Source organism: Streptopelia decaocto (genome assembly GCF_964273445.1).
Source record: "Streptopelia decaocto genome assembly, chromosome: 12".
NCBI lineage: Eukaryota > Metazoa > Chordata > Aves > Columbiformes > Columbidae > Streptopelia > Streptopelia decaocto.
In genome coordinates this window covers 4,074,233-4,097,000 of record NC_138667.1, presented here as the reverse complement: position 1 = coordinate 4,097,000, position 22,768 = coordinate 4,074,233, and the positions used below count along the sequence as shown (strand labels likewise).

The 22,768-nt window shown below is 53.1% G+C and overlaps 3 protein-coding genes across 8 annotated transcripts; 1 reads left to right on the top strand and 2 right to left on the bottom strand.

Moving 5' to 3' along the window:
- Positions 1-1,632: 1,632 nt before the first annotated feature.
- THOC3 (THO complex subunit 3) lies at positions 1,633-5,707 on the bottom strand (the record flags this gene model as incomplete). Its single annotated transcript, XM_082063640.1, has 6 exons — positions 1,633-2,367; positions 2,698-2,798; positions 2,889-3,050; positions 3,389-3,593; positions 4,452-4,608; positions 5,525-5,707. 6 exons carry the CDS (start codon positions 5,705-5,707, stop codon positions 2,204-2,206), a joined length of 972 nt encoding a protein of 323 aa, XP_081919766.1. The 3' UTR covers positions 1,633-2,203.
- Positions 5,679-13,655, top strand: SIMC1 (SUMO interacting motifs containing 1; the record flags this gene model as incomplete). 6 transcript variants are annotated; one of them, XM_082063628.1, is made up of 10 exons in its annotated part: positions 5,679-5,957; positions 7,449-8,207; positions 8,413-8,630; positions 9,233-9,302; positions 9,734-9,879; positions 10,319-10,498; positions 10,978-11,106; positions 12,038-12,194; positions 12,276-12,360; positions 13,237-13,655. In XM_082063628.1, the coding sequence occupies 10 exons, from the start codon at positions 5,679-5,681 to the stop codon at positions 13,455-13,457; spliced, it is 2,244 nt and encodes a 747-aa protein (XP_081919754.1). In that variant the 3' UTR covers positions 13,458-13,655. The 6 variants fall into 6 exon arrangements, with proteins under 6 accessions (XP_081919754.1, XP_081919753.1, XP_081919755.1 ...); XM_082063627.1 differs by having other exon boundaries at positions 8,410-8,630; XM_082063630.1 differs by lacking the exon at positions 5,679-5,957 and adding an exon at positions 5,999-6,284 and having other exon boundaries at positions 8,410-8,630.
- A 1,129-nt stretch (positions 13,656-14,784) lies between these two features.
- On the bottom strand, positions 14,785-22,640 carry KIAA1191. The gene is made up of 7 exons (XM_082063484.1): positions 22,457-22,640; positions 22,188-22,378; positions 20,753-20,879; positions 19,283-19,407; positions 17,533-17,639; positions 17,069-17,205; positions 14,785-16,613 (listed from the first exon to the last, which is right to left on the bottom strand). Exons 1-7 carry the CDS (start codon positions 22,482-22,484, stop codon positions 16,405-16,407), a joined length of 924 nt encoding a protein of 307 aa, XP_081919610.1. The 5' UTR covers positions 22,485-22,640; the 3' UTR covers positions 14,785-16,404.
- Between the last annotated feature and the right edge of the window lie 128 nt (positions 22,641-22,768).

The window sequence follows — 22,768 nt, the reverse complement described above, 5'->3', positions numbered from 1 at the left end:
ACGCTCCCAGCCCCGAGTCCCCGCTGTCCCCGGGGCTGCCCGCAGCGCTGAGCCGAGAACCCCCCCGCCGCGCTGCCAGGGCCCCCGCTCTGCCCCCTGCAATAAAGCCAGCACGGGGCCGAGGGCTGCCTGGCCAGTCCTGAACTGGGAATGCCCGGCTGTCCCCCTACCCTGCACTGGGCACACGGGTCCCCTGGGCCTGGGAAGGAATCCCTGGGCAAGCACCCTGGGCATGTCCCAGGAGCTGCTGCTTGCACCCCAATGAGGGGGCGCGGGGGTACAACCTCACCCCAGCCCATCCCTTGCCGCACCGTGCTCCCCCCTCCCCGTGCTTCCTCCGCCACAGCCCCCAGCTGCTCACCAGGGCTCTCCCCGGGAGGCGGCGGGCGACCTGGGGCCTCGCAGACATGCTGTGACCATCCTGCTCGAACTAGTCTTTGACGAACTAATAAAATAAAGGGATTTGTACATTGCTCCGGCCTCTTCTCAGCCATTGCTTCCCTTGGGCCCCACACCAGCTCTCTTACTCCTCCATCCCCTCAGGGATGAGACCTTGCAGTTCATCACACTCGGGGAGGCCACAGGACCCACCCTGCACAGCACCCAAGCCAGGGCACAGGTGAAGAGAGAGGCCACATGTGGCTCCCAGAGCCCTTCTCAGTCCAGCTGCCTCCCCACCCGCCCACATCCACCCTGCAGGTGCCCACTCCAGGGCTGGGGACAAGGTAAAGGACATGGCAGGGTGGCTTCTGCCTCTTCCCCCTGACTCTGCGACTCCCTTCACAGAACAACTGGGGATACCCCTGGGGTAAAAGGGCTGTTTCTGGTGGATTACAGCCTTTTGCCACCCCAAAGAGCAGGGGCTATATGGCTATGGGCAGGCCCTGGGCAATGGGGCACCTCATGCCCCCCAGTGAGGCAAGGCCCCGGGCAGTGCCCAGGCTTGGCACAGCGCTGGAGGCTTCTGCCCAGAGCCAGCCTCAGCTTCAACTGATTTGCCATCATTTAACAGCAAAGAGCTCAGTTGTTACCCAGGCGGCATCAGCAGAGCAGTCACCTGGAAAAGCTTCTGTCAGAAAAAAATATTAGGGTAGGAAATGATAGAGATCTTGCAGACGAGGTCTCCATCGCAGGCAGGCTGCGCCCACACCTCCTCTGCAGTGACCGTCTGTCTCCTGTGTGACCCAGCATGCCGGCTCCGGGGAAGAAAGCCCCACGGCTGTCCCTGGGGTGCGGGGACAGGGGAGGCACTACTTGTCACCCCTGGCAGGAAGACAGGGAAGGGCTCTGCATGGCAGAGGCAGCATCTTCTGCTGGGGCCATGGCCCTGTTCCACCCAAGCTGGGTGCTGTCGGGCAGGGGCAGCGTTATGGGACCAGGACAGGTCCCCACGGCTGTCCCCATCCTCGGTGCGGTGTCCCCGGTGCCATTTGTCCCCAGTGTGTGCGCGCAGCGCCCCCTGGTGGGGTGACAGCGCAGGACAGGCGACAGGGACAGCAGGGACAAGGGGTCAGACCATCGCCACAGACCCTCAGCCAGGGTCTTGCCGTGGCCAAGGGGACGGGAGAGGAGCTCGCAAGAGGGCAACTCAGGAACCCCTTTCTTCCCCCACAGCAGCCACGGGAACCTTCATTATGGAAGAGGATTTATCAAAATTAGAAAAAACAACCCCACATACAAAAAGAAAACCAAACCAGCTGGGGAAACATCCCCCAACTCGCACGCCCCCACCCTTCCCTTGCTGCCCTGGTGCAGGGAAGGGACACGGGGTGCCTGGGAGGGGAAGGGGCAGGCTGTGCTCCCAGGGCTGCCCTCACCATCAGGCCGCTGGGGACAAGGGGATGGTCACGTAGCCCATCACTGCTGGGGAGCCCGGATGGAGCAGAGCTCCTCCCACAAAAGGTTCCTCAGCAGACACCTGTCACCTTCAGTGACAGACTTTCTTTGGCCACTCACCTTTGGAACAAGGCCCCCACACCCAGGAGAGGAGGTGGCAACCCTCAGATGGCGAGGGGGACTCCACTAGCGTGTCCCCCCATTTCCCCCCCAGTACACAAGCTGCTTTTTACAAATGCTCCTGAGAGCAGGATGGACAGAGCCAACAGTCACAGCACTGCCCATCAGGCAAGGAGCAGAGCCATCTCCTTACCCTGCCCTACACTAAACATTCTCCCGTCCCTGGGAGCAGGGACATGTGGCTTCGTTAGGAGTCGTTGGGGAGCCCGAAGAGCTTGACGGTGCCTGCCTCCCGGCTGCTGTCATATTTGCCATCTTTGTCGTCACAGGCGAAGGCCAGCAGCGGCCTCTTTGGGTGCCAGGCCACTGTAAAGGTGGGGGACTCGCACTGCACCTCCCAGAGCTTCTCTCCTGCATGGAAAAGGTGTCACGTTAGCTTGGAGAGGCTCCAGCCCCCACTGCACCCTGCCCCGGAGCACACACCAGAGCCAAGCACCCACTTTTTCTCTCCCATACAGGAACTAACGCTGCTTCAGCGCCTTTTAATCACCTGGTGACAAGGCACAGACATGACACGCATGTCTGCTGCAGACTAACAAGGCAGAGGCTCCCCCTCCCGGCACTCTGCTCTGCGCAGCTAAGTTCCTCCTTAGCTGAGTGATTCTCCCAGTGCCCTCCCAGCTTCACCAGCACTTCTCCATCCAACTCTCTCCTTGCTGTTCCCCAAAAGGAAACCATTACCTGTCTCCACCTCCGCAATGTCAATGAAGTGATCTTCCGATGCTGATGCCAGCATCTTCCCATCGTGGCTAAAGCTCAGCGTTCGCACAGGCCAGTCAAGCCTGTAGCAACAGAGCAAACGGAACGGTGAGCCACCTCCTGCACGGTCACCAGAGAGGGGATGCAAACGGCTCCGGGATAGCACGTCCTACCTTGAGAAGCACCTCACACACACCAGTTCATCCACATCCCAGAGGCTGACTAATGCGTCAGCACTGCCTGTGGCAAAGTACTTCCCCATGGGATCAAATTTGATGCAGATGCAGTTTGAAGGATGGGCGTTGATGGACTGAATGGGTTTCAGCTCCGGGTAGCTGCGGAGATGAAGGAAGAGGGCAGGAAGCAGTGAGAGGAGCGTGGGGCTCATCTACAAGCAGGGCTGCCATGAGACACACTGGGACTGTGAGCAAACCAAACTAGTGCAGGGACACACTCTTGAAAGCCTTGAGTGCCGAGTGAACGACACAAAGCACCAGGGTTGCTCTTGGGGAACCCAACCCAAAACAGGGGCAACCTCAGCTCCAGGTAAGTTTGTTTCCACCAGAAGGCTGGCAATAGCTGGGGTGTGGGACTCAACTTCCCCAAAAGCAACAAAAGAGCTTGCAGATTGATGTCTGCCGCCGCCTGCCCACCCGCCTCCACAGGCACCTACCTGAGGATGTTGATGCAGCCGTTCCCGTTAGTGAGGAAGAACATGTTGTTATCGTTGTTCCAGGAGATCTCATTCACCTCAAACTTGAACTGTTCCTCAGCTTTGGAGCGATGCGTCTTGGCATCAATGAAGGTGACCACGTCATCCTTGTTCCCCACTGCAATGGTCTGTCCGTCAGGGCTCCAACAAATGTTGATGTTCTCCCCTGGAGGGACAGAAAGCCAGCAGGTCCCGTTTCCACCCAGCCATCCACTGCAGCCACGAGTTAAGCAGACAGGCAGCTTTTATTCCCCATTAAAGGCCACAATCTGCTCCACTAACTCCAAACCGCTCCCAAATGGGAAAGACTGCCAGGTCTTGCATCTAACAGACAAACCCTGTACAGCAGCTGTTCAGAACATATATAGTTATTAAAAATTAAACTTAACAGAACTGCAGCTTCAAGCCAAGATAACTACATCACTGCTCTTCACTTTGCAGTCAAGATGGGACCACAGCAACCACCAAACAAGGTCAACCCAAAGATCCTCTGAAGCCAGTGTTCTTCCAGATCCAGAAAATCCAGAAGCCAACAATAAATACCTATGAATTGGGGCAAGACAAGTTGCAGTTATGCTATCTTACCATGCCAATTCCAGCCCCAACAACTCAAACTTGGAGTTTCCAAGGGCAGAGATTATATCTGGCTTAACCAGCACATGAATTCAAATAGTTGTTTTCTGAATCTATGCAAACTTTCGCTTCCACCATGGCTCCCTGCAAACATGCCTTTCCCCAGTCTCCAGCCTTGCAGCCCACAGACTCCAGAGATGAGTACACAGGACATTTTAACAGCTAGCATCGTATTTCAATAGTTTCTCCAATCCTGACAGCCGAGTAGATGAGCCCTTGCGTTCACTGTTGCTCCTTACAGATGAGTGCAACACAAAGATAAGAGCACTCAGCAAAGATGCCTCGAATACCCACAAGAGGCATCCAAAGCGCTGGTGCCGCTGCAGACAGGTCCCACGCAGCTGAGGTCCTGCCGGGACCCAAGAGTCCTCCTGGAAAGGCAGGTGCTCACCTTTGGTATTAACAGTGGCGATGCACTTGGTGGTGCGGACATCCCAGATACGGATGGTTTTGTCCCCAGACGCCGTGACGAAGAGGTCAGGGTTGCTGGGGTGCCAGCAGAGCTGATCCACACTGTCCCCATGGCCCCGGTAGTTGTTCTCCTTCACCTGAAGCGAGAGGACAGCCATGAATGGGGGGAAGAGCCTGGCTCTGCCCCCGTTCTGGTCCCAGATTCCAGTAATGCTTCACCCCGGTGAGACCACATCTGGAATATTGTGTCCAGTTCTGGGCCCCTCAGTTCAAGAAGGACAGGGAACTGCTGGAGAGGGTCCAGCATAGGGCAACAAAGATTATTAAGGGAGTGGAGCATCTCCCTTATGAAGAAAGGCTGAGGGAGCTGGTTCTCTTTAGTTTGGAGGAGACTGAGGGGTGACTTTATTAATGTTTATAAATATATAAAGGGTGAGTGCCACGAGGATGGAGCCAGGCTCTTCTCGGTGGCAAACAATGATAGGACAAGGGGTAATGGGATCAAGCTGGAACACAAGAGGTTCCACTTAAATTTGAGAAAAAACTTCTTCTCAGTGAGGGTGACAGACACTGGAACAGGCTGCCCAGGGGGGTTGTGGAGTCTCCTTCCCTGGAGACATTCAAAACCCACCTGGACATGTTCCTGTGCGACCTCACCTGGGCGTTCCTGCTCCAGCAGGGGATTGGACTGGATGATCTTCTGAGGTCCCTTCCAATCCCAAACATACTGTGATACTGTGATACCCCGCTCTGCTGCCGGTTACCGGGTTGGGTGGGTGCCCTGCCCAGAGTCCCCTCCCCCGCCACTTCAGTCACGCTCCACAACCGGAGCTGGCACTTCAGTCACCGGCTCCATCCCGGCTCCCCGGCCTGTGGGGTTCCTGTCGATGCTCCTCTCCCGGTACAAACCCGAGTCCCCGCTGCCAGGCCCAGTACCGACCACTCCCCGTTCGGCCCCGAGGGCTGCCCCGGTACCGCCCCGAGCGGCCGCTCCAGACGTCCCGCAGTGCCCGGTACCGCACGGCCGCCCCGCTCCCGCCAGGCGCCGCTCACCAGCCGGTCCTTCTCCAGCAGGAAGACGCTGGCGGTCTTGTCGAAGGAGCCGGACGCGAGGCGGCGGCCGCAGCAGCTCCAGGCCACCGAGTGCACCTTGGCCCCGTGCGCCGGGAACTCGCGGCTCCGCGTGTTGGCGCGGAACAGCTCCTGCATGGCCTGCACGTACGGGGACAGCGCCATGGCGGCGGCGCCGCGACCGGGGCCGCCACGGCCCCGCCCCGCCGCCAATGACGCACTTCCGCCACCGCCCCCCTCGGCTCGGCTCGGCCCGGCCCGCAGCCCGGGCGCTGCCGCCGCCGGCCCGTGGGGGGCGGAGCCGCCACCCGCCGCGGAGATGGCCGAGAGCGTCATCCTCATAAGCGACTCGGACGCTGAAGGCAGCCGCTCGCCGCCGCCCGGGCCCCGGCGCGGCTGCCCGCCGCTTCCCGCGGTGAGTCCGTGGCCCCCGGGGCGGGGCCTCCCAGTGGGCGCGGCGCCGCCTGCCCCTCTCAAAGATGGCGGCGCTTCCGCCGCGGCGGAGGCGCGGGCGGGGACGGCAGCCGCGCGGGGACAGAAAGCCCACAGTGAGTGTCCCAGGCCGGGCAGGAGCGGCGGCCCCGCAGCCCCGACCGTGTGTTCCCGAAGAGCCCGGTACCCTCGGCCGCATCCCTCACAGGCCCGTCCTGGCCCCAGCCACATGCCCCAAGGACCCCCAGCCTCCCCCAAGAGGGCTCGGGTCCCCTCGGCCACCTCCTGCCAGCAGAGGCCCAGTCCCCAAGTGTGTCCCCCCGGGGTCCCTCCCTGGCCGCATCCCCCCAGAGCCCCCCAGCCACGAGCGTCCGCGTCCCCTCGACTGCACCAGGGCCCAGTCCCCCGGGCACCCTGCTGGGCACAGCCCCTGGCCGGGGTCCAGCCCTGGGCCACGGTGGGGCGGCCACCGTCCTGCTCACCTGGGCCAGCCCGCGGGCAGGGGGACGACGGGCCGGTGCGGCGGCGGCCCAGGGCACGAAGCTGCCGGGGAAGCACAGCCCTGGGCGGGGGGTGGCGGTCCGTTGGCCCCGGTTCCGATGCAGCGTTCAAACGCCGGCAGTTGGGCAGTGTCCGGTACGGCAGGGCCGGCTGGAGCCGGGGCAGCCTGCGGCCTCCTGGGCTGCTCCAGCTTTGCCACCCTCTCAGGCCACATGCGGCCCCTCCTTTGGGAAGGCAGCACGTCTGAGTCAGGGGAAAAACACTGATTTAAATTGCCCACAAAACGTGTTCCTGCTTTGAGGCGCTGAGGGTTTTTTTTTTGTTTTGTTTTGTTTTTTCAAAGAGCAGACAAGCTCTGCCCCTTCCTGGGCATGTTTAGATGCTGAGAGGTGCCACGTCCTGCCTGTGGTGGTGCAGACACGGCTGCCTTCCCTGCCCGCTCCTGCTGCCCCTCAGACAGGCGCGTCCTGGGAGCTCCAGGTGCTGCAGCACCCAGCGAGTCCTGGATGGGAGTCCCCAAAGTCCCGGGGCTGCGGTAGCTCTGGCTTGGTGCCACAGATGCGAAGGCAGCTCGGTTCCCCACTACTGGTGTCTGTGTAGCAGGTGAGGTCTCCCGGCCACCCCAGCAGGGCTGGGTCTGCTCTGGGTCAAGCTGAGGGGTGTTTGGAGCAGGGGCACAGCTGCTGGCCATAGGAAGCCCCAGGGGGAGCAGTGGGGTTGTCTCTGCCAGGAGCAAGGAAGAAGAACCCAGATTGGGCTCAGGCTCAGCTGTGCAGTCAGGGCAGGCTGACACTAGAGCCTGGGGCTGCTGCCACATCCCCTCGGCCAGGCAGTGGCATCTTTGCACTGGGTTTCTCTTCCTGGGCTTGTGGCAGTGTGCCCCTTTTCCCCCTTGTGCTGGGGCAACGGTGCCACCATAGCAGAGGACTGAGGCACCCAGGTGCCACTGCTGCTGACAGCGCTGATCCCTCAGTCCCCACAGGAGATCATCGACCTGACCCGCGAGGACATGAGCACAGAGTCGGCACCGTGGAGCAGCCTCACCATCATCGACCTGACAGAGGACACATGCAGTGCCCCTCCCAGCCCTCCCCACACCACCAGCTGGGCTGACCAGGACCCCGGGCAGCCGCCTGCTGCTCTGGCAGCAGACACGTCCCATCCGCAGCTCTGCTCCACCACAACGCAAGAAACAGGGGCAACAGCAGGGCTGAGCCTCGCAGCATCCTGGCACAGTGCTCCCACAGAGCGCAGCGCCACCATGGACACAGCAGAAACCACAGAGAACTGGAGCCGCTTCTCTCCCACCTCCAGCCACTGCAGCTCCTCCAGCCCAGAGCAGAACTGCAGCACGACCACTTTCAACAGCGACTTGGGCTCCTTGGCCAGCATGCTGGACTCAGACCTGCTGTCCCCGTCCCCCTCCACCCCAGGCAGTGGCAGCAGCTGGAGACCTGGTGGCCCACAGGAGGAGACTCCTCACCTCTGCCAGCAAAGGGAGCTCCCCCCAAGGCTGAGCCCTGTCCCAGCCGTCCCCACAAGCCCAGGGGAGGTCCAAGGGCCATTGCTGGCAGCGAGTGACTTATCACCCTATGGAACAATCCAGCAAGTGACCGCAGCCAGGACCAAGGCTGACAGCAAGGCCTGGCTGAACAAACTGCACTATTTCAGGAGAAGTGGAGTCCAGCACCTCTTCCTCCAAGGCATAGCACCCAACTGGGAAACACGGCAGGTAAACAAGGTTCAGAGCAGGCACTGTGGTAGAGGATGGAGCGGGGGCAGCCCCTGCTCCACTTCCCCTTTTGGGGGAAGCTTTGCCATGCAGTTAAGATCTCTGGTACTGCAGTTCCCTTCACAGTGGGTCCCACACCACAGCCGGGTTCCTCAGTGTCTTGGGGAGCTGCCTTTCACCTATTGCCTTGTCTTACACACAGCAGAAACCTGAGCTTATCCCCAGCGGGAAGCTGAGCATGGTGCGCACCACCATGGAGGAGAACTTCCTGGAGGGCACCTTGCATTTCCTGAGCGAGTTCGTCTCCTGCCAGCACCGTCCCCCAAAAGAAATAATCTCCCACTTGATCAGAGAGATCCTCCTGAGCTCCCAGCACGGGGAGATCCTGAAGGACACCTACATGCTGCTGATGAAGATCCAAATGTACGTGTTTGTTCCCTTTGCCATGGTGCCATGGGGCTGGCTAGGTGCTCCCAGGGGCCTGCCCAGCATAAAGATTATTCTCTGTGGTCCCTCGCCACAGAACAGGGAGTGATTTCCCCTGTAACCCAGGATGATCCTCCTGCCCCTGCCTCCTGTAATCAGCACAGGCACACCCCAGGGCTGTCTGAGGGTGGGTCAGGGACAGCCTGTGACAACAAGGAGCCCCCTAGGACAGAGGAGTGCATTTGCCTTGCTCCTGAAGCACAGATCTCATTCTTCACCACTGTGACATGGCTGGGCTGCAGCAGGGGCCGTGGGCTGGAGGTGGTTGCAGCAGTTCCCTTGCTGCCCTCAGGGTACCCACAGAGGGGCACAATGTTTTGTGAGGCCACAGGATGAGGAATCCTGAGCCTCCCCGTGGAGTACAGCCCCTCTTGGGTGCTTCCAAAACATGAACAGGGGAGGAGAAAGGGAGAGGGAGAAAGGGAGAGGAAAAGCCAGGGCAGGCCCCTGAGCAAATGGGGGCTGGGGAAGGGCCGGGGGCTGCGGTGCCTGCAGGTAGATAAGCAGTTCAGCACAAATGGACAGTGCTGTCCTTGCAGGCTCCATCCAGCTAACGCCGCCACAGTGGGATGGGACTGGGCGCTGCTGAAATACATCATGGAGGACCAGGTACTTGGCACCATGTGTCACATTGGGCAGGGATCATCCAGCACGCGGGTGCCCAAGGGTAAGCATTGCCCCGCAGCCTCACGGCCATGCTCTGCTGCAGAACAGGCCAGGCCAAAACGGGGCTTTATTGCAGCCACTGAGGGCAGCAAATGCCAGTTGAGTCTCCTGCTTTTATCTGTGGTGCTCCCAAAGCTGCTGCACAACTGCAGGCAGGTTGTCTCATCTGAAGAAGACAATCTCTGTGAGCCACAGACCTAGTGCAGTGGCAGAACAGGTCCAGCCAAGCTCCCAGGGCATCGCCTGAGCCAGGCAGCCCCTCGTGGAGCTGCTCCTCAGTCATGTACATTGGCCTGTTCCCAACACAGCTAAATTCCCTGCTGCTCCTTATCCTGCGTCTCCACCAGGCTCACACTGTGTCCATGTGCCCTCAGGAGAAGTCCCCTGGCTGGCTCCTCTTCCTGCAGTACGTGGTACAGACCCTGGAGGACGACTTTCAGCACAACCTGAGGTTGCGCCTGCTGCAGAAGTCAATTGCCAAAAAAGTACTTTCATGTGACACATGCTTCAACAATGTCAAGTAAGGGACTCCTCCTGCTCCCCTGTTCTCTAACCAGATGCTGAAGGGCAGGGGTTCAGGAACACTTGTTGAGACTGCAGGTCAGACTTTCACACTTTCCAGGAAACAAGCTTGGGAAACAGAGGCAAGTGTAGGACCCAAGTATAAAGAACAGGAGCAGGTTTACAAAAGCAAACCAGCAGAGATTATGCAAGGCACTTCCAGCCACAGTCTAGTGGGCTTTTCCCAGGAACAAGGTCAGATTTGCACTGCTCAGGACAGGGCTGGGAAGGAGGCAGTCCTGTTGACAAGCATAAAAATCTGCTGCTCAACAAAGCTACTCCCTGTCCAAGCAGGTGGGATGTATTCTTCATCCTCAGGGTCTTTCCTTGAGCTCCAAGGGGAGGCTGGAATTAAGCAAAACCAGGCCTGTCCCTGCTAACTCCTGTTTCTATCCCAGGGAGGTGGTTGGATGGTTGGTTGCAGCAGTTACAGGAATCGGGTTTGCCCAGCCCCAGGAGCAGCCACAAGAGACTGCATCCTCTTCCAGAGAAGCAAGGGCCGAACGCAGCTCATCCACAGCACAGCCGGCCAGCACCGACCAAGCAATGGTGGCTCCACCAGCTTTCTTTGCCCAGAAGTAAGTCCCAGAAGCCCGGACTCCTGCTGGCAGTATCACAAGCCCCAGGTCAGGGAGAAGCCGGACTCTTTCCCTGTTGGGTCAGGAAGCCAGGCCATACCTGAAGTTCTCCTTTGGGGTAGACATACACTTGGTGAGCAAAACACTTCCTCACCTGGTAGGAAACTGGCACAGTGAGCATCTTCCTCTTACATGTAGCATAAGGCTGGAGCTCTTGACCCACAGTCCATGCTGCCCGGTCCTGCTCCACCAACATTCAGTACAGCTACTGAGACCTCCCAAGGGCCCATATCTGGGGATTAACTCTGCTTCCAAGAGTAGCAGATTCAAAAGCCACCAAGAGATACCAAATCCAGCCCACTACGTTCCACTCCATCCCTCACTGCAAGGCATGAGGCTGAACTAGGTGCCATCCCCACTGCTTTACTTTGCAAACTGAAGAGTGCTGTCTACTGCTGTTGACTGTCTCTCTAACCTAGGGTGATGCTCCTGCTCCAACGGATGTTGTCCATCGCAGTGGAAGTTGACAAATCTCCCAACTGCAGCTCCTGTAAGATCGCAGATGTGATATTCCCATTTATACTGAATATTCCCCTGAGAAGCCAAAGGTGAGACAAACACGTACAAGGCAGCAGCTGCCTGTATGAACAACAGTCTTATTCCTGATTTGCATCCAAGTCTAGATGCATAAAGTACCACAGGGTATAGAAAGACTCATTTATGACCCAACCAGCAAATGCATGGCTGTTGGACTGACAGATCCCATGGGGACAGAACATCACCTGGGAGAGGCACCTCCTCAGCTCACATACTGCTGAGAAAAGTTGATTGTCCCACTTGTTTAAGTCACAGGACCTTAAAACTGTAAAGAGGGTCTGAAAACCAGCATTCTACATCAGCATGGTCAAGTACTAGCAAACACATCACTGATTCCCAAGGACAACTGAGAAGTTCATCACAAATATGATGCAGTTCCTGCAGCTTTGCCTTGACATGCTTTTGTTTGCTTCTCTGAGAAATGCAATATCTGAAGCCAAAGTACAAGGGCCTGACTGGCTCTAGTGTAGACATGAGACCACTAGACCCACAGATATTTCAAACCCATGTTTGCCAGCCCAGCAAGCAGCCCTTTCAGCAGAACTCTGAGCACACACTGGGTCTAGTCAAGCCATTGCCCTCCCAGGACAGATGTCCTACATACAGCTGGCCCTGACCCCACTTCACACACTTGGTTTTGCTCTCTGCAGTCAGCAGAAATTGGTAACTTTGACACAGGCTGCTGGGCAGGGTGATGTGAAGCAGCTAAACCTGCTTCACAGACTGTACTGACCTAGAGTCGCCACAGGTCAGGCCTAAGGACATAAACAAGTTCATGGCCAAGCTGTGTAATGAAGGTCTCCATCACATCTAGTGTTTTTCCTTCCACTGCACTGCTGGGCAGCCCCTGCAGTCACCCACATCTGCACCAGCAGCACACACTGGAGCAGTTGCCCAGGTCAGGCTGTGTTGCCACCACAGTAAGTCCCTTTTGTCTTCCAGGGAAGCTTTCTTAAACACGATGGAGAGCCAGCTCCTGCGCTGCAAACTGCTAGAGCTGTGGTTCCAGCATAGCTGCGACGTGCCCACAACCTTGCCCTTGTCTCTGGCCAAGATCCTGTATTTCCTGAGTCACTCTTCTGTGCTGCTGCATTACCAGGTACCCAGGCCAACATTTCATTTGCCTTGCTTTCTCCTGAGAACACCTCTTCTAATAACCAAATCCTGTCTCTTGTCATAGGAGGAAATGGCAACATGGCAAAGATGGGATGAGATGCTACAGTACTTAAGCTTACTGCTGCTGAGCTACCAAAATGTAACACTGGGTAAGCTGCCTGTTCTGGCCTTAATAAATATGATCTCTTCCAGAGGCTGCAGTAGAACAGCTGAAGTGCCCTTCCTGCTCTCATCTCATCACTCTTGAACTCACAGCCACTGAGTCTTAGATAACGCGCCTCCATCCCTGCTAGTGATTGTTTCCAGCAGACAGGGCAAAGAAGCGATGTTGCATCAAGCAGAGCACCTAACTTGCACCTAAGAAATAGCATGTTTCCCAAAGGATCAGTCCCAGCACTGGGAAGTACAAAAGGGGGGAGCTCTGTACCCACCATTGTCTAAATTGCACACACAATAGGTGGAAGAATATGGTGGTTTAGGAGATTTAAAAAAAAAAAAGGCAAAGAGTAAAGCCAGGACACACTAAGCACTTAATAGACCAGGCAAAGAGCACCACTTACAGTAGCCGTGGAAGAAGCAGCATAGTCACAAACACTCCCTGAAGTCATTTTACCAGACAATTCCTAAAGTCTCTTCCCAGCTATGTTAGCCCAGGGTTAAAGCCATCATGGAGGAACACAGAGGAACCCACCAACACACATGCAGAGTCTTCTCCCTGAAGCCCTAGATGATCACTCTCATTAAGATCTTTGGAGACTCCCCTTTGCAGCTGGACAGCTGTTCAGTCTGCCACAGGAGAAAAGGATGCTACAAACCCTGTTCCATCCCCATTTCTTGGGCTCTCTCCACTTGGAGATTTGAGCTCCAGGAGGGTACAGAACCTTCTTACACCAGGCTGGTCTTGTGAGAGGATCAGCAGGTTCTCAGCAGCTCCCCCCTGCAGTGCCACCTGCTGCCATCTGTCCCTGAACAGGTTGGGCAGCCCCTTGTGCGGTGCCTCATCCCACCAGTGTTTCCTCTTGCAGAGCACTTACGGACCTCCCTCAATGACCGGATGGACTTGATGATTCAGAAAGTCAAGCCCAGGCTCCAGGACAACGATAACATCAGCCACCTGGACGTTCAACTGAAGATAGAGGACTTCATCAGCCGAATGCATCAGGTCCTGGGGCGGCCTTTTCCCCTGCAGATCATGGAGAAGTTGTGCCTGCTTCGGGAGCTGTTCCTTATTGTCACTACTACCTGATGGGGACAACCACTGCAGCAGGGGGTACAAAGAACTTCACATTTCCTCTATAAAACCCCCACCTTATGCTGCAGTCACTTCTTTGGAAAAATACCTGGTTTACATGGTCTCAGAATATCCTTTCAAACTCGCCTCATCCTACAGTTTTACAAGGCACTTTGTACACCTAAAAAAATAAATTATTTTCATATTTGCTGAGACTCTTCTATCCTGGTGCCAGCCCTGCCCAAAGGAAGGGCAGAGCTATCAGCTGTACTTTGGGACAGCATTAAACTAGCACAGCCACAAACTGACAGTAGTTCGCACAGCAAGCAAAATGCCAAAATACCCATTCAATATTTAGGAAAAGATGTTAACATTTAAGAAAAAAAAGCTGGTGAGGGCATTCACAGCACAGAGATCCTCCAGCCACTCCAGTCAGTCCTCTGGAGAGGAACGTTTCTGTTCCAAATCAAACAGATCTACATCACTGCACCCAAGGTCATTAGCAGATGTAGAACAAACCACTCATCTGCATGACACTGCTCTCCTAATGCAGAGATACACCATCCAGAGAGGAGAGAAGAAGTTTGTGTTGGGAGTAGCAGCCAGAAGCATCCCCAACAGTGCAAACTCCAAGTGCTGCCCACTGCAGAAAGTAGCTCATCCTGCATGGTGTGCTCATTCGGGTATATTTTCCAGTTAGGTCCTTTTAACTGGATTAGACTTCTGTCATTAGACTGGAAAAGACACATTCTAGCAAGAGGCCCATAGTTATGGATGTTATTTTCTCATATGTTGGTCACATCCCCAAGAATGATGTTGCAGTAAAATACAGAAAGTAGAATGAAAAAAATCACACCGAGAGGTCACATTTTAACCCCAGGCTTTCCAAACTAAACTATGAGATTAACCTATGTAACCAAGACCTGCAGCAGCAGCCGGTACCCGAGTACCCAAACCAGAACTTTTCAGAGGAAAGCAAAGCAGAAATGGCCATACTGCGGGGAGCCGCGCAGCTCTAGGTGAACACCAGCCTGGCTCCCAGCCCTGTGCCCAGTACAGGTGCAAACACGAGCTGCAAGAGAAGCAATCTCAGGAACATAAAAAATAATCACCACTTAAATAGCTCAAGAAAACACAAAGATTTCATGTTTAGTTTCATCTGCACAAGCCCTTAGGGCTGAATCTGGCTTTAAACCTAGTCTCTGTCAAAAGGGAGTTTTATACAGCAAATATTTTACCCCAGTGCTGCCACAGCCTTATCAGCAGAACCCTGACCCCACACTCACTGCACAGCCCCATATCTCTTCCACAGATGCTTTGCCAGCACTAACACACACCAAAGACCTTCATTCACAAGGATTTTATTTTCTTGTAACAAACAAACAAAAAAAAATCACACACACTAAAGACATGAATACAGACAACAAATAAATTAATGTCAAATGCAAGACTGATTGCCAAGGTGCAAATGAATAGCAACAGTGAAAACTGCTTGCTTAGGTGGGAAACTGAACACGACACATCATTGGCAGTGCTGTTGAAGCTCTAGAGGAAGCAGAGCCACAAAATGTGCTTCTCCAGAGGGGACAGCAGCTAGCCAAATGAGCCAGCCCTCACCCTCCAGGGTGTTTGGTTTGAGAAAGCAAAAAACCCAGAGTTAAACAGTTACCAGCTGTTGAGTAACCTCTGTATAATGTCCTGGCAACAGAGAAGCTTCCAGTACCAGATGCAAGGCAGCTGCTGCCACCTCACCACTATGGAAAGGCTGAGGGAGCTCCACAATGCAACCATGAGATCAAGAAGAGACCTCTCTGTCCTGTTTGTCACAGGAGAGGTGAAGATGACAGAGCAACACTGCCAATAATGCTTAAGGGATTAATGGCAGCCAGGAGTTCTTCCACTTCTCATGAAAGCAAATGTTAGCTGTTCCCAGTAACTGGCCAAAATATTACATAGAGCTGTGTCATAGCAGGGAGGAATGTTTAACCTTGATCTGCCCTCAGTCCTTCTGCAGCCCTGGAAAATGCATTTAATGCTGATGAAACAAAACCACCCTATTTGAGAAGTGCCCCTGGTGTTCAATACATTTCTATGTAACTCATAAGATCCTAGAGAGAGGAAAAATACCAAGCAGCACCCAGAGTGCCAGAACATCTGAGTTTGTTGTCTAGCAGAAGGTAGGACAGTGCTGTTTTGAAGAAAGAAGAGAGGAAGATTACTTAGTTCAAGCCACACCAACTCTGGTCATTTCTACCTTTTTGGAGGCGCATGAAGAGTTGGAAAAGAAGTAATTCTCCCTCATTACTGCCAAGCCCCATTAGATTCTGCTCCCTGCCTATTAAGAGCATCTTAGAATGGTTACTGCTCCACTTTTCCTCTAAAAAAAAAATAAATATCCAAGGGCAAAAGCAGTTCTAGGTGTTGAATTGGATCACAAGGGATTGCCCCATTTAAAACCAACCCACCACATTCCCAGAGCAACTTCCTTTCTGGCAGTTAATGGCCCAGTTTTTAGTACCATCTTGTTTTCATCATATTCCACTGGTGTTCTGTACCTGCCAAACAAAACCATGGTGCTCCTGAGGGTACTTCAGCACTGAGCAGGACAAGACAATCAGAACACAGACAAGCCAGCCTGCTCGCACACCACATGCAGGTCTGTCCCACAAAACATGGTTCAAGGTTTTACTGCGGTGCAGGGTACTGGGAAGCACGTCTGGTGCAATCCAGCAGACCAAACTGGTGCAACATGACAGAGGATGACTTACATTGGTTTAGTACTAGTGCAGGAGCTTTTCCAAGACTGGCTTCAGGAGAACAGTCACAACTTTTTCTGAGATGAAGAGCTGGAAGGGAGACTTCCCTATTTTACTGCAGCACAACAGGAAAGCAGAGCCTAAGACACCCTCTGGCCTGCTGAGGGTTAGCTGGAGGTCTAGCTAAGACCCCAGAAACATTTTTCCTAGAACCCAGTGGGAGTGAGCACGTTCAGATCCCGAGGTTTGATATTGTGGGAACGTGGAGATTGTTTCCTCCCTTCTGTGACCGGAATGTCCATTTTGGGTGGTTTGAAGGTGACTGGATCCTCTGGCATCCTAGTAGCCTGAGCACGCATCAGCTCCATTGGGGATGGCTTTTGGGCACCCTTATAGGATTGGATGGTAAAACCTCCTGATGAAAAAAAAATCATGTCAAGCAAGAGCCAGGAAAACCAGCCAAGTCCTTTTTCCACTGCTGCCAGGAACAAGCAGCACCACTGATGCCCAACACTGCAGAAAGCAAGACACCGCAGCTTTGCGCATCTTAAGTCTATTCCACATCAATGCTGACTCTTCCAGTTCTGGTTCTGCCAGACAGCAGAGAAAAGAGTAAAAAAAATCTGTCACCCCACACCCTGCCCTTTCACTGCAGCTCAGTGCAAGTTATTTCTGCTTTCATACCCTCAGCATAGGTTTACCCAACTGCTTTATATTTAGGCACAGAAACTATACAAATAGCACACATTCACAAGGTGGTCCTAGAAAGTAACAAGGCAAAGAGGATAAGGCTCCAGAAACAGCTACCAAGTTCATTGTGTGACAGTTCTCCCCCAGCTTTTGCAGGGCAGGAGATTTTAGATTACATACCTGGATCATTTGTGGATTTCTGGATGGCCTTGGGTCCAAAAAAGCTCCATCTCTCAGATGGCAATTTGTCCCCACTGCCTTCCATGGCAAAGTCTGGGCCCGTGATAGAAGCAGAGGATCCCTGACTAAACCAACCCCTAGAAAAAAAATAATTGAGACACACATAAATATAATTGAGATGTATACAAATAAATACTTCAAATGACTCCACTGTGCCAGGAACTTTATGTAGTTATCAGGGGCAATTTAAATTACATTAATAGGTTTGTTACCACCCAGGATGAAGATACATACACTCAAGTTCCACAAACTTTCAATATTTGGATCTATCCAACACAGCCACAGCAGGCTCTGAATTTCACCCCTTAGATACTCCCTCGCTGGGTAAGGTTATTTGTAGCAGCTCCCACCTCAGCAGCCTGTAGGAAACCGAAGGCAGCAGCAGACTGCCAGGAACAGAGTACCTGGTTTTATGCTTGGGAGAGGAGTAGGGAGTGCTGCTTGGAGTGGACTGAGCAGAAGAAGTCTGTTTGTCATCTTTTGTCATCTCTCCACTCTGCATTTTTAGCTTCTGTTAGGAGAGGCAAAAGAAACACAGAAGCAACAGAGCTTAAATGAGACATAAGGAACAAACAGCCAATTTTCTTGTCAAAGCTGTACAATTCTTGTTATCACAGGTGATAAAGGATTTAAGTGTCACTTCACCTAAAGCTAAACCCAGTACTACAATACTTGCATACACCCTTTAAGCTTCTTTCCACATCAGATATAACCATTTTGGAAGCCCACCATGCTCAAGATGCATCCTCCAGGCTAGAGGAAGTAAAATAACACCTGCAGCTCACTCTGCAATTCACAGTCACTGTCCAACAGTAATGAGCTTCAATCCCAGCAGCCATAGGGAGGTAGCAGATGTTGCAGAGTGAGCTCACACATCAGTTTGGCTCCCTGGCAACCAGTGGAAATGCCACAGCAAACATTTGTCTGCAGCGCTTTTCAGAGCAAAGCTCTCAGTCCCACAAGTTGTCTAACAAAGGTGAGACCAGACCTCATACAGAGGGTACAAGGTCTAAGAGTACTAGACCATGAAAAGTAACTCATAAAAGGAAGGAAACACTGCTCTGGAAAAAAAACTGCACTTGAAGAGTTCAGCTGGTCCTAAGGAAAACAGGAACTGGGTGTGCGTGAAACAGGTTATTACAAGTGTGACAGTACAAACTGAACTTCGAAAAAGTCACCTGAAGGGCAGTTATAGTTCAAACAACACCACACAGGCATGTTCTTGGAAAGTTTCCTGCGGCAATCCAAGCCCCACTGATGCTATTCACCAACACTGTTCCTGAAACTTTGACCTTGTGGGAGTACAGTTGAGGAGCTCACTATTAAACTCCATCTGCAAGATCACTGTGGGCAACTGAGCTCATCAGAAAGGTGTCAATTCAAGACCTTTGTCTTTATTTCCAGTAACAGACAAGCCCAATTTCATCTGCTAACTTCCAGATCAGAAATGCACTGTTTACAAGTACTCTTGGGACAAACAGTCACAACAAATCAACTGCAGGGCACCACTCCAAGGTACAAGAAGAAACTAGACTCTTGTAGTGATCCTGGAGAAACCATTACATCTGAGAAGTCTGCTCAGCAAATCAATGAGATGCACTGAAAACTGCAACACCTGCAGCTGGCACTGGTCAGCAGAAGGGGCCTAATTCCTCTCCACAACAACACCCAACTGCACATCACACAACCAACGCTTCAGAAGTGGAACAAATTGGGTTACGGAGTTTTGCCTCATCTGCCATATTCACCTGACCTCTTGCCAACCAACTACCACTACTTCAATCATCTCAACTTTTTGGAGGGAAAATGCTTCCACAACCAGCAGGACGCAGAAAATGATTCTGAAGAGTTCATAAAATCCCAAAGCACAGACTTTTACACTACAGGAATAAACAAACTTACTTCTGATTGACAAAAATGTATTGACTGTAGTGGTTCCCATTTTGATTAATAAAGATGTGTTTGAGCCCAGTTACGATGATGTAAAATTCATGGTCCAAAAACACCATTACTTTTGCGCCAACCTAACAAAAGACTCCAGAGTAAACCGTTTAAAGAGAGTCCAAGCAACATGCTCTCAGAGTTATATCACCAGACTGGTGTTAAACTGGTACACAACCTACACAGAGAAAGCCAACACAACACAAGCCTTACATGGACTGCCTCAGCCACACGGTGGTACTTGGTCTCCTCAGTAGTGAGGCCTTTGTGGGGAGTGTAGCCAGCCTCTCTCAGCCCTGCCTGCTGCTCAAAGCGCTGGATGCTCTCCTGAGTCTGCTCTGGAATAGACAAGAACACACATTCACACAGAAATGCCACCACAAACAGTTCCAGCACACAAAGGGAATTTAAGCAACTGAATGCAAGACCCTTTTTTCATGATTCATACCTACGTGTTGTGATGAGTTGATAGAGGCGACAAAATGAAAGATTCCAGATTCAGTAAAATAAGCCAAATTTTTCAGCCAATATTTCAGCCAAATACAGAGCCAGCATCTAATACACTGATATCAACTTCACTTCTGAAAAACATGAGCACTTTTCTGCCCCCCACTACCAGCATAAGATATTCACTCCCCAGTGGAATTCAGAAAAAAAGTCAAAAGGAGTCAGAGCACAAAAATATTATTGGAAAAGTCCATTGTCTTATTTAAAACAGATAACACTTCCCATGTTAAAGTTATTTGCAGGGATACTGTACTGTATAAATAGAGGACCTTTGCTTATTTCCAACTTGTGACTGAATGGTTTTCCTAGGGGGTGTAGGTTGGAGCTCCTGACTTCTTACTGCACAAGAACACTTTTAGGTTTCGATTACATTAGGATTTCATGATTAGTCTAGAACAGGAGCTGCTTTGCAGCGGGAAGTCTATACTCCTGGATATTATTTTCTGATGTGCTGGTTATTTTTGAGCCAAGACAGAAATAAATGCAAATATAAAGCTACTCCAAAATGCTGGTCTGAAAATCTAGAAGTCTTTGCAAGCGCTGCTTGGAGGAAAGTAAAGCACAGCTCTCAGCTGCTAAAAGATGAGGCAGCAGGGACAGATTAACATATAAATAATTCCTCTTGCTGTAAACGGGGATGGCCTCAATGCAAACATTACTGACCCAATTCAATTTTAAAGCATCATGATTTATGAGGTGGGTTTTTTTTAAAGTGTTACTGTTAGCAAGACAGCTGCTGCTGCTGCTATTAACATAAATGCCAGCAAGTGCTCCACTAGCACCATATGTCAGCTCTCCACACCACTCTGGTTAATTTTAGAGCTTTACCTGTCACTCAGAAATAGCAAGTTAATAAGCAGAGTAGCAGCAGCAGCCACCTCCGTAACCCAGCAACAAGGCAGCCTGGGCTGCAGTGCCCATCAGCAGATAACACACCCTGCACTCCCCCTCATCACCCACCTCCAGCACCTGCAAATAGAGAGGCAGGACATGTGGCATGTTTCCTGGTTCCTCACTTCCCGCCAGGAGTGTCCTCCAAAAAACACACATCTAGTTCAAGAGCACAGTGGGTCTGAACACCACAAGCTGTGCCAAAACTCTGGTAGTTACCTGGAGACATTACCAAGCCAGAGCACATCCATGTGCCCACACCCCATTAGAGCAAAGAGTTCTTACTTGTAATGAGAGAGTTCATGATGATATGAGTGGCCTTGGCCTTCACCACGGGTACCTTGTTGACACTTTCGGTGGACGATGAAGGAGTCATTACGGGTGCATTCACGCCAGCATCCCCTTCCTCAATCTGTGGGGAAGAAGCAAGGTACAGTTTAACAAGAGCAAGTATCTCAGCACCTTGCTAGGGCACATCTCTAACGACTCAAGAACTAGCAGCCTGCCTTCATCCCAGGGAAGAAACCTATTTGCTGTTCCCACCACAGTCCAGGAATGTTTAGACCTTGAACCTTATAATTCTCAGCAATGAACAAGCAATGTTCATCCAACATTTAACACACACCAAGCTCAGAGCCAACAAGTTATTAGTCTCAGTACAAAAAGGTCAACAGGAAAGAACACAGATCATATCTGCAAATTGGACACAACTGCAAACTGGACTTCAAGGTCAATTGAGCAGGAGCACCCTCCCACAGATAGCTCAGATATTCACAGATCAGCAGTCACACAAATTAGTGGCTCATGTTTAGATATTGTTTTCCCACACATCCCTTATATTTTCAGTTTCTTGCTCAGTTTATCTAATGCTCATAGCTTTACCATTGATCACAAGGCCCTAGTAACACAGAAAAGCTAATGAATGATAGAAAACAAGAAATCCTGTGAAATACAGACCTCCTCATAACACAGGATATACTGTTCCCTAACTGGAGAGAATGCTTTTTGTGCCAAAACACAACTTCAGGTCTTCTTCCACAAGAACAATTTTAAAACAGAATGAAGTGAAAACCAGAGGTTAAGCTCTAAGCCATGCACAGTTATTTACTTCCATTCAACAATACTTCACTTTAAACTTGGAAAAGAGCCTTTACATTTAAAAGAGCTGACTCTGCACTCAAAGCATCCCCCCATAGTCATTTCACAGAACAGTTTGTGTTGGAAGAGACCTTCAAAGGCCATCTAGTCCAGGCTGCCTGATGCAGGCAGGGACATCTTCCACTAGATCAGGTTGCTCAAAGCCTTGTCCTACCTGACTTTGAACACTTGCAGGGATGGGGCATCCACAGCTTCTCTGGACAGCCTGTTCCAGTGTCTCACCACCCTCATAGTAAACAATCTACAGCCAAACTAAACCCAGCCTTTTACCCTGGCTTCATTACACCTGGGTACAGCTTACACCTTTTAACATATAAATGCCTCCCATAAGCGAGGAGACTCCCAGAACACACCTATCTCAACCATAACTCAGTGTTCCCATGACAGGACCAGGTAGCAAAGCTGGTCCCTTGTCCCAGCACCTCTCGAGGGTTCCCAGGGCCCGAGGGGCCGGTCTCTGCTGGGCCTCTCGCCCAGCACCGTGCCCCGGCCAGGCAGGAGGGCTGGCACACAGCAGACGCTCCTGTGCCCGGGCCACCACGGCCACCGGCCGGCCCGTTACCTTCGAGAGCTCCTGGTACTTGCGCTCGGGGATGACCGGCTGCTTCCAGAGGACGCTGGCGCACAGGTCGGCGGGCGGCGGCGTCATGGGCGCCGTGTCCTCCAGGCCCTCGTCGTAGCTGAAGGCGCGCCGCGGCACGCCGAGGGGCAGCGACATCTTGCCGGGACGGGCCCCGCCGCCCTGCTCCAGAGCTGCCAACAGACAGGGCCGCGCTCAGCGCCGCGGCCTACCCGGGCCGCTGGGGAGAGCGGGGGCGGGTGAGGCCTTACCGGGAGCGTCCGGCTGCCGCGAGCTCATGGCGGCGGCGGAGCGGCTCGGCTGAGGCTAGTGGTGCTCAGTGGGGCGCAGCGGGCCGGCTACCGGCGGGCCGGACGGCGCCATGGCGGAGCCTCCGGGACACCGACCGGCGGAGCCCCAGGACGGCAGGCGCCGCCGCCGGAAGCGCGAAGGCCACCACCCCCTCGGGAGAGCCCGTATGGGCGCGCAGATCCCGCGAGAGCTGCCAGCAGCGCGCGGGGCACGCTGGGAGATGTAGTCCTGGCCATGCGGGGCGGGGACAAGCGGGTTGGCGAGGCTTGATG